A 20,623-nucleotide genomic window follows, 5' to 3' on the forward strand; every position below is an offset into this window, starting at 1 on the left:
TGTGTTCTGACACCCTTTAGGACTCACAGAGGGACGTGTGGCACCACCTCTTGATGGGCCAGCATGAGCAGGGCATCAATGTTCCAATGCTAAAAGAATAAGATGCACAATGACATCTCATAAACTCAGACAGAGACATTTACTTTTCCTTTGGAGAAGTCAATACAGTCTTCATATAGAAAGACAGCAAAGCCTCTGCCATTTCTTTCATTCGAAAAAAAATTGTTAAAAGGCAGAGTTTGGAATGGTCCTGTAGCGAAAGAAATTTCGAGGGTCGTATGCTTTTAAGGTAGAATTATTCAGCTCGAGGGCAACGGTGGTGTCTATGACAGACAGTGATGGGGGAAAGCAATGTCTGCCTTTAGATGACTCCTTCTATTAATGGCAGGATGTGTGAGCAAGAATGACAATCTGGCCAATACTGTTCATAAGACACAGGCTGAATCCAGGAAAAAGTCATTTCTTTAGATAGAAGTTAGCGTGTGACTGGCCCAATTGATGTGCAATTGGTAGGTGAGAGCCAGGGGAGGAAAGAAGCTCATCCTCTTCTAACAGTTCTAGGTTTTCGTTCCAGACACACATATGGCCTGCTCCTCCTGCAGAGTGTGCAGATCATTGCAGGGCAGTGGCTTCTGCTCTCCCTTGGGCCCGCACTGGAAATGGGCCGAGGTGCTGCTGGAGCGAATGCCGCTCGTGGCGGTCCCTGGTCTGTGCCACTGAGCCCACGGCAGGACCAAAGCTGCTGCCCTGCACTCCTCACCTTCCCTGTCCCGGCAGCTCCTTCAAACAGTGTTCCTCGGGGAAATAGCGAGGGTTTTAAACTGAAGACAGCTTCTTTTCAGAAATGGCATGGCAAAATGTTAGAAGGAAAGAAAAGATGCTAAGAAATTTAAAAATTCAAAACAGAAAATAACTAATCAGCTTTCTGTTATCCTTTGTAACCTCAGCCTTTGAATTTTCTCCCACCTTGAGAACAATTACTTCTGTGCTACCAAAGGAAAGGAGATGTGATTTCTTCTAAGTGGTAACTGTGATCTCCGTCAAAGAACAGCAAGGACAGTAATTAGTGCTCCACATCCCACCAGCCTCAAACTGGACAGAAACTACATTTGTCCTTCGCAGAGCTAAAATGAAGCACTTCTAATTCTTACAATTTTCCCACAAGTGGCTGCCATTTGGCAGAGGTTTCTGGAGTTGTTGCTTTCCTGCTATTAACAGTTTTTGGTTTTGTTTTAAGTAAAACAAAGTAAAGTCTTTTTTTAAAAAAATTAATAAGTAGCACCACATCATCTTCAGTGTGGAATCACCATTGGAAAGCATTAAAGGTAAGAGGACAGGGAAAAATTAGAAACACCGCCTTAGTTTCTTGGCAACACTGAGTTCCAGGTATTCATCTAAAAAGCTGTTTGCAATTTCCAAAATGACTAGGACAGTCAGCCAAGGAGGGCAAAATCCTCAGATGCAACTGGACACCAGTAATACTTTTTCAAACAGTTTCTGAATAGCCACAGAAGTACTGGTGTCCAGCATACAGGTATGGCTGACCCAGACAAAGAAGCAGGGTGGCTTGGTCAGAAAGTCATCCAGCCATCCAAAATGTCATTATGATGATTGGGTAAAACTCTATTCAGTTCTGTTGCCGTTAGAGGGATTCCAGGACACAGTGCAGAGAGGGGAAACCCAGACTCCCTGATCTGAGGCAACAGAGCTAAGAGTCTGGGGAGACCAAGGCAGCTAGAGCTCACAGGACAGTGGATAAGAGAAGGGAGCTGCACAGAGAAAGAATCTCAGATCTGTAGAGGGTTTCCCTCAAAAACGCAACAGAGTCTACTGATAACTTTTTATAGTCACTTTAATCCTTCAAGCCCCAGAAAGGTTTAATGTCAGTTACCACACAAGTTAAAAATTTCTTTTAAATGTGTAAAGATCACAATGGGATTTACTTATCACCATGAATATTTTATACCTTGTTAACAGTAACTATTATTATTATGAACGTGACATCTGTGGGATAATCATAAGATCCCTGGGCTGGGACGAGAATACTTTGTCCATGTTCTGCCAATAAATCAATTTTTTCATATAAAATAAAGCAGTTAATTCCAATTCATGTTGTCTCACAGGAATGTGGTACAGGTGACAATATTTAAAAAGTCCTTATTTTGCGGGTTGTGGAGAAGCACTGTGGGACTTGCTCTGTGCTATCCAGTTCAGTAGCCACTAGACACACATGACTATTTAAATTTCAATGAATTGAAAGTAAAGAAAATCATAAAATGGAATTCCTCAGTTGCATTTGCTGCATTTCAGGAGCTCAAGAGCCACACGTGGGTACCAACTACCATTTTGGACAGCACAGATATAGAATATTTCCATCATTGTAAAAAGTCCAATTAAAAAGTGCTGGAATATGTAGTTTTGATATACTTAAGAAACGAATCACATTTTAAAACCAACTTTTTTGACTTTTTCTTATACCAAGGTTTTTTCCATGTGAATCTACCAATTTGATCTTGAATTTATTTACAGATTTTGAATAAATATAAAGCATTTGAGCTATAACTTTCAAGGGCATCTCTTATAATAATTTTTTAATTGCCCTTCTGCTATACTGAAATAGATCCAGAGAAGGCACCAATTTAACCTTCTAAGACAGATGTCCAATCAATAGGTTGTCAAAGGAAAAGGATTCAACCCTTTTTGATAGCTAGTTTCAGCAATAATAAAGTCCTTTGCATTTCTTTTCAAATATGTGCTTGCTTGGACAGTTTCTCAAGTCATTTGTCTAGATTTTCACCCTGAAAACTCATGATATTGACATTTTTCTCCTGAATATGTAGATGTGTAGACATTTTGAATATATGGATATAATAACAGCATATCAAATGAGCTCAATTCCACTTACTCTGGCAAATAAATTAGAAGCAGAAGAGTCTATTCCGTTATTATTAAAGGCAGACATTTTCTCCAAGGCTGTGAGAAGCTGTTCCCCTTGCTGCCTAAGCAGTTTCAACTGCAAAAGCCATTTGCCACCATATGGACCCCTCCAGGAGACTTCAACGAGAGTGAAAAGGGAAATCTCATCACATGGGGACTCTGGGGTTTTATGGCAGATAGGGGTAGAGTTGCTGGGGATTAATTATAGAAAACAAGCCCACAGCTCGTCCTATTCCCCTTCTGAGGATGATGTATCACCCAGCAGACAGCACTCACTGTGTGGTGGCTGAAAGAGCTTCTCTCTGGCAACCGAGAAGGGACTTATGGTGGAGGCAAGCACTGTAGCAGGATCCCTTGGCTACTTACCAATGCCCCAGTTTCCTCAGGCCTTGGGAAGCGCAGGCTGAGACTGTATTGGGATGGAGATTCTTCATGATTAACATTACAAATCCCAAATGAAACTTGGACAAAGAGTTCTTAGACAGGAATGAGATCTCTGACAAGTGCAGAAGAACATGTGATGAGGCCAATGCCATCACAAAGTGTGAAAGGATTGAAGTGACCTTCTAAGGACAACTGAGAGTCTTGGACCAAGGAACAGAAGTCACACATTAGGAATGAGTCTTCTCTCTTTCACCCCAAATGTCACATCAACAGGAGACAAATTTCATTCTTAAGATAATCTTTCTTCACACCTCAGCTTTTTGCTTAGGAATTACCCAATCACTGAAATCAAGTGCAAGTACCGTTTAAAAAGAAAGCTATTAAGTGTGTTTTGTAAAAGCAACAGAACATACTCTATAAATACACTTCGAAATGGACCAATAATTATGGTTTTGTTACCCTTAGCTAATAAGTTATCAAATAGCATTCAGTTGTGCTGTTATGTTTCATAAATATTTATGGGTTATTTAATATGTCATCCAAAAGAAATCATGTACTGATATTCTTGAAAAAAGTTACAGGAAACATTGTGGTAGATAAGAGGTCACTAAGATATGTAGCAAAATCTGACTCAAAATATACTTGGTTGATATGACAGAATAATCAACTTAAAAGTCTAGAATTACTAGGTCAATTAGACAAAAAAAAACCTTACTGAGAAATTCTTAGTATAATATGAGCAGTCTATCATAATAATTTTCTAAAGTAAAGCTGTAGATTTCATTCACAGTTCAGTATCATAGAGATTAACCCAGCTAACAGTATAAGCATTTAATAGTTTTCCTGGGTTGGAGCATGACCTTGAGAAAGTCACTTGATTTCCCTAGTTTTAAAAAATTGGCTCGTAAAGATAAAGTATAAAGATGTCATGAGGAGATGAGCCTTTTGTGGTAAACAGTGTTCTAAGCAGAGTATCTTCAGCAGCATTTATTACAATGTTGGAAAGTACTACTGTAAAACAGGGAAGAGGAGTTAAGCAAAGGTTCAAGCCCAGACAGTAGCCTGGCCTGTTTCCTTTCCTCTGAATATGTATCCATACCTAGAACCAACACTGGCCCCCTCAAGACTCTCATGCATGGTGTAAGTCAAACAAGATGTGGCATATTAATGTCATTTTTGGAAAAATAGCTGATTTACATAGCAATTGTCATAGAACCTACATAAAATTTTATGGATTTTTACTTCTTGAAAGTGAAGAAATACAACATTGTGTAATGGAAACGTGTGTTCGAATATTAGGGTTTTAAATCCTGTGTGCCGGTGGTGTAACAAAAACGAGTGCTTTTACCTGAAGAAGCCTCCATTTCCTTATCTGAAAACTGAGGGGTTTGGATTTGACTGCCACTAAAATACCCAGAACCACCCAAAGCAGCTGAAGATGATAAAGACTTCCGATGCTGGGACTCCTTGTTGGGATGCTGCAGACTGTGATAAAGAGATAGTGCCAGCAGCAGTCTCCAGGTGGGAGTGCAGGCCCTCTATTGCCCTATCATGTGATTTTTCGATAAAAAATACAGAAATTCTGATTTTTATGTCGAATGTGATGGTTTTTACATGTTGGCAACTAACTAAAAATAGAAAAAAAATAAAAAAGACTACTGTGAAGACCAAACTAAATATACGTGCCGGTGGGAATGAAGCCTATGGCGGCTGCCCTGGGCCCTCTGATTGGAAGCCCCCAGGCTCTCCCTGCTCTGTGTTTCTATTGGAAGTTGCAGGAGGAGGGTCATCCTGGGACCGCAGAGCACTAACTCAGCACAACTCTAATCAATCTTCTTTTCACTTGGTTTCATTAGCATGTGGATACAGTAGGGAATTAGAGCAACCACAGTCAGTGGAATGGATGCACTTTTACAGAAAGACAGCACATAAAATAAGTGCTCTGCATGAGTGGGGATTTTGATGACATGGTAGAGCTGCAGTGTGCTCCACGAGGCCATGACGCAGAGGAGCCGGAAGCTCAGCTTGTAGCCGTTTTCGCCTCGGCAACTCCTGAGAAACATCTCTGAGTTGATTGCAAAGCCCAAGCCGAAGAGGACCCCAAGGTTTCTCACTAGTCCAGCAAAAGGCGTGGTGTCAATGTGAATCCAGTCGGGGTTGGCACACCACTTCTTGGCTATGGGCACAGACCACAGCAGGTCAATATCAAGCAGTCTGAGAAGCAGGTAAAAGCCAAGTGCAAACAGGAAAAGGAAAAGGTTGGTTTTCAGGTACGTGCTCAGGCTGGCTGTCTGGATGCCTGGAGTGTGTTCAAAGGCCTCTGCCACAAGCATGCCTGGGGATGAGAAAGAGACACTGAAGGTAACTACGTGCCCCTCAGCCCCCCAGGAATCAGTCCTCTCTGCATTAAAAAATGTAGCTATAGTTTTCACGGATGAAGGGTGTTAGACACCTAGACTCTATTGATTTTCCCAAGTTTTTTTTTAGTTTTTAATTTGTTTGTTTTAAGGCAGTAACTAAAACACACACTTGCCTCATGGTCTTTTCGCCACCTATATTATGACAGGGGGATCTTTCAGGAATCCCTGGCCCTGAGTGACAACCCATTCTATAGGCAGAGCACTGATCTAGGTGCTTGTAATTAGTATTTCAGTTGCGTAGCCAATTAACTTAGAGAGCCTTTGAAAAGCATGTGAGGCTGAATGGCAGAAACTCAATCATGGTGAATGGCACTTCAGGAATACAAAGCAGCTGCTAAATGAATTCCATAGTCATGTAAAATCACGGCAGGTGTTTCAGAGACTGGCATGCTGTGCAGGTTGGAATGCCATTATTAAGTCTCCCAAAGCAAGACACAAGCAGGCTGTCTGAAGTGGTGGTTTGGGAGTTGGACTTAGTTCTAGTCACACTTCAGAGAAGCCCATCTCACTAAGAGGTTAACGTTTATCCCGTTAAGTGAGAATGTGCCATTGTGTACATGGAGGATTTGAGAGGTGTGTTGAACCACTTAAGCTCCCAGGTAGCATTAAGTATCAGTGGCGTGGCAGAATTACCTGAGAATGGAGATCTGATTACCAGGGAGAATCTGACAACATAAAACAAAGCTTTCAAATGACACTAAAGCTTTTAAATGATACAACCAAAGGTAAGTGATCATATTTACCACCAATTACTCCAAGAATAACTTGATGAGGAAAATGTGTTGCTATGAATACTCTTGAGATGCAGACACTGATTTGAATCAACCAAAAAAGACTCCAAAGAAATGACCAGGTCAGTCTACGATGGAAGAATAGATACAAGCGTAAAAAGCAAAGAAATTGTATCACTCATAAAATTAGGGGGGTGACACCAGATGACCTTTCTTAGAGGAATTGTCTAGCTGTGACATAACATCATAATTCTTGAGTCTTTTTTTCAAAATGTTTCCATGTGCTCCATAGGACTTGAAAATCTTTAACAGAGGTTTCTACATTTATCAATGCATTAAACTTAACCAGTGCTGTGTGCTGAGATTTTAATAAATGCTATAAAAGGAACCCAATTTGATATCCTAATAATTATTTTAACGGAGTAGGAAAAATTCAAGTTTGGGGGAATTACTAATATCCAGAATGATCAAAAATGAATTGTATCTATTTTTAATCCCTGTTATGTGTGCTTCCTCTTTACTTTCCTCTCTCAACCTTTCTTTGCTTGAAGAAACTCACTGGAGAGGCAGCTGCCACTCTGAAGAAAAGCACATGAGCATTCTCTCAAGGACAAGTTTTCACTGCTTTTAATTTCAGACTCAAGAGTCCCGATTCCTTGGCTGTTAAGATATAGGAAACAAGGAACAAGGGAATTGCTTGTAATCTAAATACTTTAGATTAGAAACAGCAATGTACAAAAACTTAAAAAATATTAAAATCCAAGCAATTCCTGTTACTTTAATTAAAAAATTAGCAATATTGAATTTTAAGATTCCTTGGGGGTTCTGAGTGGTTTGTTCCTGATAATCAGACCAAACTTTGGTTATTGAACAACTAAGGATTAGAGAGAAATGAGACTTCCAAAGAGGAAGTGAGCAGGGGTTTCCACATGGAAAAAGAATAAACAAGGATTTGGCAATATTAAGGTAAGGAGTAGATACTAAATACATTTTGATGGATGAAGAAATGTTGCAGTTATAAAACTCAAAAAAGAATTATGAGAATTTTTTTAAAAAAAGAAAACAACTATTTTTCCAGGTTTGAAAATTGGAAGAAGAAATGAACTACAGAGAAAATGTAAAGCTTATATCTAGATTCGTATTTTGAAAAATTGTCTGTAGATAGAAAATGCTAATTTTTTTAAATTACAACAACTTTTTACTGTTGTTTCTGGACAAGTCATACAGTGCATAGTCTGTCGCATTAGAATAATTTAAACATGCCCAAATTCATTTGGTCATTGGGTTCTTATATTATCCAATACTGCTCTCAAAAGTGGAATATATGATGGATGTTTGAAATTTTTCATTTTAAAAGAACTTTGGTATATGTGTTAGTATTTTTTCAAGCAATTAACTGAAAAATCTTATCTCAGGCAGTTTATGAGCAAAGTGATGCTCAGGATTGTTTTAATGATAGTTAAAGTGTTTATATTTCAGGAAAGAAGAGAAGGAAATAGCCCAATTCTTAGGAAAATTTTGAGTAATCTTAAAGTTCTAGGTATTTCTGAACATTACAAATCTACTAACATTAAATCTACTAAGATTCAAACTTAAGTTTGTCTCTAGAAAGTTTTTAATTAAAAAGGTTGCAAAGTCTTTAAAGCTAGACTATGTTATTTATGTCAAAAACATTGGCTAATCAAAGAAAGAAGCATAATTATCCTAATTTAAATGATGCATTCAAGGGTAATGATGATTCTTAAAGTTTCTAATTAATCTTAAAGCAAGGGAATGTACATGCCAAATTATTTCCTTATATATAGATAACTTATTTACAAGCTGCCAAAGTGATTATTGTACTATGGAGACCCAAAGGCAATTTTAGCAAATCATTAATCAACTAAACATTTCCCACCCTATAATGTGGCAATAGCTGTGAGGTGATTAGGACATTATCTTAAAGCAAAATATTTATTTTCTATTCATTTTGTTATTTTGGTTATGATGGAATAGACTAAGCACATTTCAAGAACTAAAAATACACTAAAATGAATTTTGAAAAGGACTTTTCTGTATTCAAAGCTGTCATGTTCCAGTGCTACAGAAACTGGAGCAATGCTGACCTGTGCAGAGTGGTAGATGGCTTATCCATCCCGCTGACAGTATGGCGCAGGGCAGCGGTTACCATCACGTACCAGACACACGATGAGCCCATTGCATGGCCAGATGGACTTCCTGTAAGAACAAGTGTCAATCCATTTGAAAGGTGGGTAACAGAGTATCAACATCAGAAGTGGACAGTAGAATAGCATATTAATCATAAAAATTACAAATAACTCAGAAACAAACCACAGGGCACAGGCTATATATAATGTCTAGACATAGGTAGAAATAAAGAAAATTGAGTTAAACTGAGCTTCAAAACACTATTTCATTTTTCCCCCGACAGTTTTCAAGTTCATCAAATTCCAGAAATTAAAATGTTCAAGGCTAATTAAGAACTCAGGGTGTTGCACCAAAATCTGCCATATCTCTCTACTCATTCCTTATATCTAATTGTTTTCAATCGATGAGAAAATTTAAGTACTTGTATTGGATCTTGAATCAGTTTATTTTCCTTGGGCTGAAAAGTCAAAGATCTAAAGGATATTACTGCGATGTCTGATTTACCAATTGACTACTACACGCTTGTACCAGTAGCTACCTCTATGCCTGTCTCGTGGGTGGCCGCTTCAGTGGGAGTCTTTGTTATGAAATGCATGAGGAGAAGCTGTAAAGGGGACATCAGTCCTGCCAGAAGAAGCCTGCAGACAGGTAGCCTTTCTACTCCCAGAATGTCCTTCCCAGGCAGCTGGATTTTTTTAAAAAGTCACTTTACTTTGATATTCTCCCTGAGTCTTTACCAAGTGGAGATTTATTCAGGTTAATCACCAGTTTCTTTTTGAAAAACATTAAGTTAAACCAAACAAAGACAAATCTATTTCTTGTAGATCTATTTCTTTCAAATATATTTCTTATGCTGGAATTTTCAGAGACTTTTATATGCTTAAGTGAGTTATACATCTCCAAGAAGTGAATATAGGATGCAATGTATCTTTCTTCTTCTTCTTCTTCTTCTTCTTTTTTTTTCCCCCAGCAAATGTCTCAAAAGATAGAACACATGTGGGAAGTGCTGGGATTTTTTTAAAAAGTAACATTTCAATTGTCTCAAAAGTTATCTATCCATTCACCCACCCATTCATCCATCCATCCCACACTGATTTCACAAAGATAAAAATACACACCATCCCTGACCTGATGGAACACACAGTCTACTGGAGGAGCCAGATATATAAAGAATTAATTATAGTGCAGTGTGATAGTAATGTAACAGATGGGTGATACTTTTATGAGAGCAAAAAAGAAAGATATTCAGACAACTCACTAGGAACTTACACTTTCACTATATTCAGGGCTAATTTCAAAGGATGGAAAATGGCAAGGATTTATGTAATAAACTATGGTGAGGTATAACACATATTTATAAATTAAAACAACATCAGTAATTTCCTTTATGTACATATTTCAAAAAACTTTTTTATAGTCTTAAATTCAACTTCTATAGTAAAGGTTGTACACTGATACAGAATCTTACTTATAATAATAATAATAAAAAGTGGCCCAAGAAGCCTAGTTACATACTTACATACAAGAGAAAAAAAATTTTTAAGAAATCACTGTAAGTTCAGAGATATCTTTACTGGCGATAGTAATACCAGGAAGTCCTTACCTTTCTTACAGAAAACTTGTCTATTCTTTCCTCATTCGTGAGATTTTCAGAAGACCTATAATTACTTGAAAGTTGCTCAACAGGAAATAAATCAACATTTCTAGGATTTTAATATAGTTCTTTGGCAACTTGTTTCAGCTAACTGTTTTTTGTTTGTTTTAGTTCCAAACCATTACATTGTTCCAAAAAATAAATGCCAAATATAAAACCATTTGAGTAGTCTCCTAACTATAGATAACAATGAAATTTACCCTTCTATAGATAACAATGAAATTTGATTATTCATAAAACTTCTTTTCTTTCCCATTAGCAATTTTTATGCTTATAAACGTTTAGCACCCTCAGTGATTACATTTTCTTTGATACTCTCTCTGATATCATACAGGTATTAGATGATAATCATACATAATGATTCCCTGTTGGAATATCTTTAGTAACTTGATTGCTTACCTGGACCTGTTTCGCATGTAGTGGGAAACTGTTCAAGGCATGGACTTGAGTGATTTAGGTAAATCTGAGTTTCTTGGACCCACCAGTAAGGCCGATGACCAAATAATATCCTGTATTTAAAGAAATATAAATATGCATATATTTAAACACACAACCATTACTTAATTGGAGACTAGTTATTTTCTCCTATAAAAATGATTCAAGCAGAGGGTTGATAGGGAGAGCCCATGATTAAGAAACTTTGAAAGAACTTGAGTTCTGGTCTGTCTCTCAGTATAGAGGATGACACAGTCATTTGGGGTTTGGGCATTCTTTCAATAAAAGCTTTCAATAAAAACAGGGACTTTTTTCCTTGTAGGGGAAGTCCTGTGGGTGCTTTGGGTACTTAGACTAGGAATATCAAAGTGGTCCCTGGAATCATCTGTCTTTTCATTATAGTGCTGTTCATTTAACTAACTTCTTGTCTAATCACAGCATATGTGTTACAGGATTTTGGAACTTACTTGTACATTAGTATACAGTTGTATATAAATGTACATTTGTATGTAAGTATACATTTCTATGGTTTTTGTAAGTTCTATTTATGAATTGGTGTTTCAAGTTAACTGATATGTTTGAAAGATTTTTCCAAGTAAAACTATACGCATTTAAAATGTGATTATTAAGCCAAAGCTATAAATTTAAGAATAAGCTGTCGGAAAAATGAAACAAAACAGAAATCTTACCATTTAAAAATAAGATTGAACCAATCCCCAATGACTGCTACCCATATCATCTTGGTTCCAACTGTCTGATTAAGTTGAAACCAAAGTGGAAAATAAATAGAAAAGATATTCCGGGGGTCTCCAACATTAGACATAAAATTTAGAAAATTGTAGTAAGCTCGGTAATCCTTCTGCAAATGCTGAATAATGAGCACTCCATTCCTATGCAGGAAATCCATCTTGAAAGAGAGACAATTCTAAACATAGAGCAATTGGAGCTGAAGTGCTCTGAGCCCCACCATTTTTATACGGTATTCTCATGGCGTGTCCAGTCATTACCACAACATGTGATGCTGACCATCTGTGGAGAGGGCACGTCAGCCCTTGTCTGCTGAAAATCTTGTCTATTTCTGATTTTAATTGGAGCCAAAGAGGTGAAGTGCATGCTGATCTGTGGCAAGTCAAGAGGAAATTTGGGTAGAGATACAATGAATTTCTTATGCAACCTCCCTTTTGCACGAACAGTTGGATCGTGTTTGCTTGAAATTTTTTGCACAGTTCATTTCCTTCAAGGGCAGAGACATTAGCAATTTCTCTGCTTGACCAGAAGACTATGCAGATAATTACTGCATGTCAAATAGCCCTTAAAGCCATGCATTTTAATTTAAAATAGACTGCGGCTCTTGGACTATTTTATTGCGTCTTTGAGGAAAGCAGAGGAGTAAATATCTGGGCATGAAAAATTTATGTGAATGACAGAATATTTTCTGATCACAGACTTTTAAATAGAAGTATTTTGATATTTCTTTATTAACAAAGAGAATGATATGATGTGTATGGAATAGAGAAGGAAATACATAGAATACATGAAATCTAGAAGGAAATGTATTGCTTTTTAAACATGAGGCAAGAAAGCAGAGATGGAAGTCACTTGGCCAATACAACTGTGTTAGGACTGAGTCACGTTTTTATTGATTAGAGAATACAATGGAGAGTATTGGGGTGCGCTTACATGAGAGAAGGAGGACTAGACTTCAAATGGCTTTTGACCAATCAGGAAAACGTTTTGCTGGAAACAGAGTGTTCAGTAGACTCACGTGGGATGCACCAAAACAAACATGTAGATTGGGAATGAACAGAAAGGCAACTCAAAGAGAACTATGGATCCAAATCACAAGTGAGATGCTGGATTTAGAGAGCTGAATTATGTCCATGAAGACTAATGTGAAAACAGTTAGCTCCATCAGGTGGTGGTGGGTACAGGTAGGAAACCTTACTTGTTACCTTACCATTCAGGTTGTTGTCCTTGCTAATCAGAACCTCCTTCATGAGGAATCTTCTTCACATGCTATAAATATCACTTTGAACCTCTCTGTTGTCAAGGTTTCAGAGAACCTATCTATCTCTAGAATTAAAGAAAAACCTAATCTAATGAGAAATTATACAGCTGGTGACAGTTTGAATACACACTTGGTATTGTGGGCCAGAAGAGGTGAAGCCATGGTGACAATCGAAATGCGCTCCTCTTAAAACCGGGCATGGTGATGGCAGCTTTCCTTACTGAGTTTTCTGTGATGCTCACCTGGAAGGAGCTTAAAATACAGCCTGGATTCTGTGGATGAGAACTCCGGCTTGACAGTCACAAAGTGAGATTGCAAGCAGCACCATGTTATTTTTTAGAAAGTGACTTAAGTGGCTGCCAGGAGATCGATATGCATCTCTATCTATGGTGAGAGCCTTACCAGTGTCCTTTATCGCTCTTATCATTTCAGTAGGAGAATAACCAGGAAGTAATCAGCCAGCACTGGACTTCCCCATGTTTTACCCTTCCTCCAGGCAGCCCACGAATTACACCCACTCTCCGTTCTCCCACTAGTGTGCTAATCTGACCCAAATGGTGTATGTGTTGGGGTAAAATTAATTGTGCTGAAAACTCAGGTGTGCATTAGAATGTCTTGCATTTATGCTCTTCCAATTATTTAAAATATTTTACCTTATTATCCTTTAAAAATACTCTGTCTTATTATCTGGTTTTAACTTCACGATAGTCCAATAAGCCTCATTTTAGTGATAAGGAAATGGACAAGTACCCTTCCTCAGGTCATTTCTTTAGTGCCGTACCCCTGTTTGAAAACGAAATTTTATTTCCAGAGCAATGCTTCCTCCTAGTCGAGGCTGTATCCAGGTTACCCAAGGACAACATTGGTGAGATTTAAAACAGCTGCAAAATGAATAATAGCTGATGCTATAGTCAGCTTGTTTCAAATGCTTTCAACTACCGAGACCTCCAATTCAACCACAAGCGCATCTGGCCAGCTGCCAGATCACTAGGAGAACTTCCTAGATATAATCACCACTTTGAATTTCTGTTGGCTTATTCCATCATTTGACAGCAGGGATGCAGTTGTTATGGGTTCAATGGCTACTGTTACCTCCTCAGTCTCTGACATCTTCCCTGGAGAAAATATCAAGTGGCACTAAGATGGGCACTCAGAGCTTGAAGTTGGCTCTGATGCCCTTCTGCTTCAGATGGCGCTGGGACCCAGCAGGCATTTTCTTCTCTGGAAATAGTTAAGTATGGGAATAAGGGAAGGCTGCCCAAATGAGAACAGAGGCTATTTATTCTGAGCTTGCTATAGCAGAGAGTCAGCCACCATCACTTGCATTTGACAGACTCAGAAGCAGGCAGTGGAATAGGAAAGCTCTATAGTGAACACAAGGGAAGCCTCAGGCCAGCTCTTGTTAGAGGTTGTTGGCACGGGCAAGCTGGACATGGGTCACCTAGAAGCAGAGCATCTCATGTGATTGATTAGGATGCATATTTGGCTTTCTCTGATTGGTCCTGAGTTGGAAGCAGAGGCAGAAAATAAGGAACCTGATAGTCATTGACCAATTCTGCCCAGGCTGGGCAGTTTGCTTAGAGGCTGTGGATCACAGTTCTATTGTCATATTTGGTCTGTCCATTGTCCATTTGTATATTCAGTCTCTCACAAGACAAACTGAATAATCATATGTCAGAAGTAGTTTATGTGGCGTCCCACCAAGAAATAAGGAAATCCCTCGTCTATCCTATGATTAAATAATTCTTATTATTCATTGAGCTAAAATGAGAGCATACAGTTGCTTTTCCAAAGAGAATCACTTTATTCAGGTATATCCTACTCTATCTGAAGTATTAGCCTTGACTAATCAGTCTGTGCTCTGGCTTTTTGTTTTACATATTCAGGTTGTATAATTTCCATAATCTCTTTACTGAGCCATGAGGAAGGACATTACTTTCTTTTATTCTTTTTCTAAGAAGTATATGAGCTACACATTTCATAATACTCATTTTCTTCAGAAATGTCATTAAATCAGGGTGTGAATAATATCAAATACATTTTGTCTTACAATTAAAAATCCAACTTCATGCTCATTTAATACTAAAGAGTCTGTGGACTGTGATGAAGTTGGCTGCACATGAGCTTTTCATCTTAAGCAGTTAATTACAAAGACGGTCTCTGAAGGACTACAGTGGTACCTCGGTTTTCTCAAACGTAATCCACGAGCTCTGAAACATTCGAAAACAGCCGACAGCTAGGCCTCAGGATCTTGCACTCAGGGGAAGCTGTGTCACATATTCGACTTCTGAGTCGTGTTCGAAAACCGAAGCATTTACTTCCAGTTTACGGCGTTCATAAACCAAAATGTTCGTCAAGAGAGATGTTCGAAATCTGAGGTACTACTCGGTACTACTCGGTATCTAGTTCTGTAGACTTAGAATAATTAACCAAAGCAAAAGCACCTTGATGTCTTTTGCCTTTTACCAGGATCTGCTGTTTGTTTCCCACAGTTGATCATTTTCAGTCTTTTCATATCTTAGTTTATATGCACTTTCTCAGAGATTCCTTCTCTGATGAGCATCTCTCACCATTCCTTTAACAGTGCTTTCTCTGAAACACTCTTTTCTTTTAGTGGATTATATTAGTCTGCTAGGGTTGAAATCCAAAGTCAGACTCGGTGGTTTAAACAACAGAAATATATTTTCTCACAATTCTGGATGCTGCAAGTCTAAGATCAAAGTGTCTGCAGTGTTGGTTTCTTCTGAGGCCTCTCTTCCTGGCTTGTTGATGGCCGTCTTCTCCCTGTGTCCTCACAGGGTCTACCTTCTGTATGGGTGTGTCGTAATCTCTTCTTATAAATACACACATCATATTGGATAAGGGTCCCCTCTAATGACCTCACTTTAACTTAGTTACCTCTTTAAGGGCCCTATCTCCAAATAGTCACATTCTGAGATACTGAAGTTTAGTTAGGACTTCAACATATGAATTTTGGGGGATGCAATTCAGCCTATAGCAGGGATTAAATTATAATTTGAGATTGTATTTTTTTCGAGTTTATGTGTTTAGTCTCTCTCTCTTGAACCACACTACAAGCTCCATAAAATAAGACATCATATTTGCTTTGTGTGCCAGTTCTTGCACAGTCCCTAGCCCAGGCCCGTGCAGGGGCTAATTTCCCATGATGCTAGCGAAGCTTACATGAGCCCCTGGCATGGCAGGTTATTGCTGGGACCTGCTGGGAGTTGTAGAGCATATTAATAATTTTATATTCTTTTTATTAAAGAGAGACCCCAATGTTAAAGGAGCTTTAGACTCCATAAAACATGGAACTACCCCTGGGTCCATTGTAGTGATTCAGGAAATGTTTGTAGAATGAATGAATTATTGATAAAAAGTTGATGTGAATGCTGTATTATAAAGAGGCTGTGTGTTTTTAAGAAAACATGTTTGTTATTCAGTTAGTCTAAGCTTAAATGTATTTTTCCACAGAGATAATAGTATAAAGTGGCTAGCATAGGTCAAGAAGGCTTCTGTAAGGTGGAGAAAATTATATACAATGTTTATCTAAGAAAAAAGTAACATATATACACATCTGCTTATGTTTAAGGAGAATAGAAAAATAAACAATGAGTTAATGTTTTAAGTTAATGTTCCTTTACCAATAAAGGAAGCAAGGGAATGAAGTAGAGGGAGATGGGAAAAGTGAGGCTTCTGTAAATATACTTATTTTCCAGAGTTGATTTTGAAATGATGTAAATATTTTGTATATGTTAAGTTAAATTTAAAGAGCAATGTATACAAAATTTTAAAAATGAGACAAATGATAAAAATGAACAAATGCTCACTTGACCCATCATACTTATGAACTGTTCACTTCCAGCTCTGCAGCACGTACACGTGTGTTATGATTTTGCTCCTGTGGGAAATCTCTTTTTAAGTATTTCCTTAGTCCTTTTCAGTTTGCAGTCTGTCATCAGAGTTGCTTGGTGGGGGGATGATGCTCCCCAGTACTTATCCTATGAGGGTCACGGCAGGAGGGAGATGCAGGAGGTTGATCCTTTTTATTACTAGTAATGTTTGAGTAGAGCTTTTTCCTCCAATCACAGAGCCTGCCTGATAAGATGAATCATTTCAAAGTCAAAGTTGTTAGAGTTCAAGGTCTTTACCAAATCAGTTCACAAATGATGGAGCAATGGTATGTCTAAGCTACAAAGATGGAGATCCAAAAATGGGTGGAGCTACATCTACCCTCCTGCTCCTTCTGAAGTTGTTTTTCTCAAAGTGTGGTCTATGGACCACCTACATGCAGATTCCCAGGCCCACTCCAGATCACAGAATCGGAGTCTTTGGGAAAATGGTCCAGAATTGTGCATTTTAATAAACTTCCTATGTGGTTCTCATGCACATCAAATTTTAGAAGCTCCATCTTAATTCATCTCTCTCTTGATACAAGGTTCGTACTTATTCCTGTGCATTCTGGGTCTAGTTGACCCTTCCATATACTACTTTCTCAACTTCTACCCTAAGGTATTTTTTCATCAATTACTTTGTTTGGGATCTGTACTATCCACTCTTTCCCATGGATGTAGGCATGGTATATTCTTGTATCCCTTCTTTTAAAAACCTCCTTTTCATTATCTTTTTAAATTTAAGGTCCATGGTAAACACTCAAAAAATATTACCTATAATAAACATTAATTACTCTTTTTTTGCCAAGTAGTTTGTAAAAGTGGAGTTGACCTTCAATTGTGAGATTCTTGATCAGAGTAGAAGTTGGGCAGAGTGATAAAATTTTAGTCCTGTACACGATTCTTCTCTTGCTTCTCCTTTACACACTGACATCTCTGCCTCGTCCTCCCACTCTCCCTTTTCTCTTTTCTTCTTCGTTTCTCTATTTTCCCCTTCTTCCCTCTGTCCCACTCTCCCTCATTCTCACACGAAATACTGATCTAAGTCTTTGAATTTATCACACACTTCAACCTTCCCCTGTAGCCCTAGAGCAAAGACAACTGCAAGAGAACAGAACCAAATCGGAATTGTTCACCACTGACTCTTGGAATCAAGCCAGATGTCCTCCACATAATGAGTCTTCAGCAAATTGTACAGCCAGCCACTACTCCCTTCAGGATCAATGTCTTTTCTTTTCTTCCTGCTGTGGATTTGATACCTCCATTTGATTCCTCCATGTTCTGTTCAATGACTGGAACTCTGCTGTGCCAGTAAAAACAGTTTTGAGTGGAAGAGATCTTTAAAAGTGTGTGCTTTGGGGTCTGGTATTAACCACATAGCTTTAGTCACTAGGTCAGAAGGACATAATCTGAATATGACTTATTTAGAAGTCACCGAACTTCCTGAAATTGTATGCAAACATTCTTAGAAGAGGCCACAGCTTTTACAACATTCTCAATGAAATCCCCAACTCGAACAATTTAAGTCTAGCGTAAGGTTCCCTGGAATCCTTTCCACTGTCCAGGTAGCCTCTGTCCAGGATGCCTCTTATTTTCTCAGTTCTTCAGAATTAGCTTCAGTACGCCTCAGCATAATTTGCTTGTCTTGACGACTTCCTTCTTCTTAATGACTGTACTTAAAAAAAATCTTTAAGTACTATCGCGAGGCCCCAAACCCTGTTAGAGCTGCCTTGTTTTTAATTAGTTTCAATAGTTGAATAATAATTCCAGTTCTTCCCAGAACTTTCTTATTTTGATTCATTTAGATTTTCCTGCGGTTTTGATTTGTAGTAAATTCTGCCTGTTTTACTTAAATTGCAACCTGTAAGACAGAGGCTAGAATTTCTTCAATATGTTTTGTCACACCAAAAATTATATAACCACAAAATATATTTTCATCATAAAATGAACCATTCATCTCTGAGCTATAGTGCTCACTGCAATTCAACACCATTCAGAGATATTTGACTTTAGCTTGTGTCACTGGTACAATGGCCGTAAACAAAAATATTTGGAGGCATCGACCTTTAATGTCTCTGTTCATGGTCATTATCCTTTTATCAAAAGCTTATCTGCCTTGTCTAAAATAAATTGTGTTTTAAATCTCTCAAGTGTCACCTTGCAATGTAAAACGCATTTATTTCAGACCAAGTTTAGACCCTAGGGACTTTCAGAGAATAATTACCTCCATTCTGGCTAGCATCCCAGGAATATTGGCATTCCAAAATGACACTATTATAATTGACCCAGCTATAGCTGTTCCAGGTACCCCTTCTCAGTTTCATAATGTATTATTCTCTGGAAATGTCATGACCTATATATCCATAAACTTCTTGGATTACCAAAGACCCAAGAGAGTTGCCCATTAAGCAATACCATTAATTTTCTTCACAGTAGAGTTAAGATGTTTCATAGCTCAGTTCATATTTTATAGATGGCTTAAAGAGTACCTACTATGTGTAAGGCAGTGTTTCTCAATCTTTATAGCATGCATCAGAATCACCTGAGGGCTTGTTAAACTACTGACTACTGGGGCCCACCTCCAGAGTTTTTAATTCAGTAGAAATGGAGAACAGTCTGAAAATTTGCATTACTAACAGGTTCCCAGATGCAGGAGACGCTGTTGGGTAGGGAACCTCAATTTTGAGAAGAACTCGTGTAAGACAGTGATTCTCACATGCGTTGGGCAGGACAGGGTTAACTCACATCTCGGAGCTTGCCGGTCTCTTAGGGAAGGTAAGATAATTACAGAAATAACATACTATTGTGCCCTTAGGGGCTAACAGTTAAAGTAAGTGGATGAGAGGAAAAGCAGGTAAAACTTTCAGTTTACAAGGCTAGGGAAGCCTTTGTGGAGGAGGTAGCAGGAGCTGGGCCTTGATAAATGGGCAGAATTTAGAAACCAAAAGCGGCAGAATGAAAGGGAGAACCATATCCCAGTTGAAATACATTACATTAAAAAACTGTAAAAGAAATACCTATTTGTGACATTTATGAGACAATTGAAAAATTTTAAATCATTGAAATTTTCAGTTGTCTCATAAATGGCAAAAATTGTTTTTTTAAACAGTTTCCAGTGCAATGTGTTAATCAATTAATGTTAATATTTTTTAGTGTGATAATGGTATTGAGGTTATATTGAAATGAGTCTTTGTCTTTTAGAAATGCGTACTGAGATATTTGTGGGTAAAGTGACATGTTGTCTGGGGAAGTGGATGGTATGTGGATAGAGCAGATTGGCCAGTGGTTGATGGTAGCTGGGACCAGGTGACAAGTTCACGACAAGTTCATTATGCTATTTTATTTACTTTTGTGTATGTTAGAAATTCTTTGTAATAAAATTAAAAAAAAAATAGGAACTGTGTGAACAAAATTGAGGAACTAAAGTAGTGCAGGGCTGATTGTTTATTTTTATTAGACTATACACAATATAAAGTAAACAATTGAACGATAAGGGTAAAATAACAAATTGAGACTAAGTCAAAGATTTGATGTGAATGCCACTAAGGAATATGGGCTTTATTTTGACGACAATGGTGGAACAGTGAAAGTGTTTTGAACAGGGAAATAATATGACAGAAGTGCACTTTGAGAATATTATTTTGGCAATGGTAGGAAAAACTGATTGGGAGGGCAAGAGTCTGGAGGTAAGAGTCAGGTGGTAAAGGCCTGAATAGAGATCCAGAAGATTAAAAAAAAAAAAAAAAAGATGGGAGGCCACAGGGAGGGGGGCATATAGATGAATCTATTGTTGTTGGAAACCAGTTAACTATGAAAGAGTCGTGGAAGATTCTAAGATTCTAAACTTCAAGACTGGTAATGCCACTGAAAGAAAGAGGATATTTTTGAAATATTGCTAGTGGGGAATCCCCGTGATGTGACCAGCAGATAGCTAGAAATATGATTGAAATGTAGAAAACAGGCTAAACAGGATTGAATCTGAGAAATATCTATGTGAGAGGGGATGAGATTGC

General features: G+C 38.0%; 1 protein-coding gene across 2 annotated transcripts; it reads right to left on the reverse strand.

Annotated features, from left to right (window-relative positions):
* Nucleotides 1-5,098: 5,098 nt before the first annotated feature.
* On the reverse strand, nucleotides 5,099-11,706 carry G6PC2 (glucose-6-phosphatase catalytic subunit 2). Of its 2 annotated transcripts, XM_033112841.1 has the most exons (5): nucleotides 11,399-11,706; nucleotides 10,674-10,783; nucleotides 8,578-8,689; nucleotides 6,485-6,600; nucleotides 5,099-5,656 (listed from the first exon to the last, which is right to left on the reverse strand). In XM_033112841.1, the coding sequence occupies exons 1-5, from the start codon at nucleotides 11,614-11,616 to the stop codon at nucleotides 5,145-5,147; spliced, it is 1,068 nt and encodes a 355-aa protein (XP_032968732.1). In that variant the 5' UTR covers nucleotides 11,617-11,706; the 3' UTR covers nucleotides 5,099-5,144. The 2 variants fall into 2 exon arrangements, with proteins under 2 accessions (XP_032968732.1, XP_032968733.1); XM_033112842.1 differs by lacking the exon at nucleotides 6,485-6,600 and having other exon boundaries at nucleotides 5,632-5,656; nucleotides 11,399-11,616.
* Nucleotides 11,707-20,623: the final 8,917 nt, after the last annotated feature.

The sequence above is a fragment of the Rhinolophus ferrumequinum genome, chromosome 8 (genome assembly GCF_004115265.2).
Source record: "Rhinolophus ferrumequinum isolate MPI-CBG mRhiFer1 chromosome 8, mRhiFer1_v1.p, whole genome shotgun sequence".
Lineage (NCBI taxonomy): Eukaryota > Metazoa > Chordata > Mammalia > Chiroptera > Rhinolophidae > Rhinolophus > Rhinolophus ferrumequinum.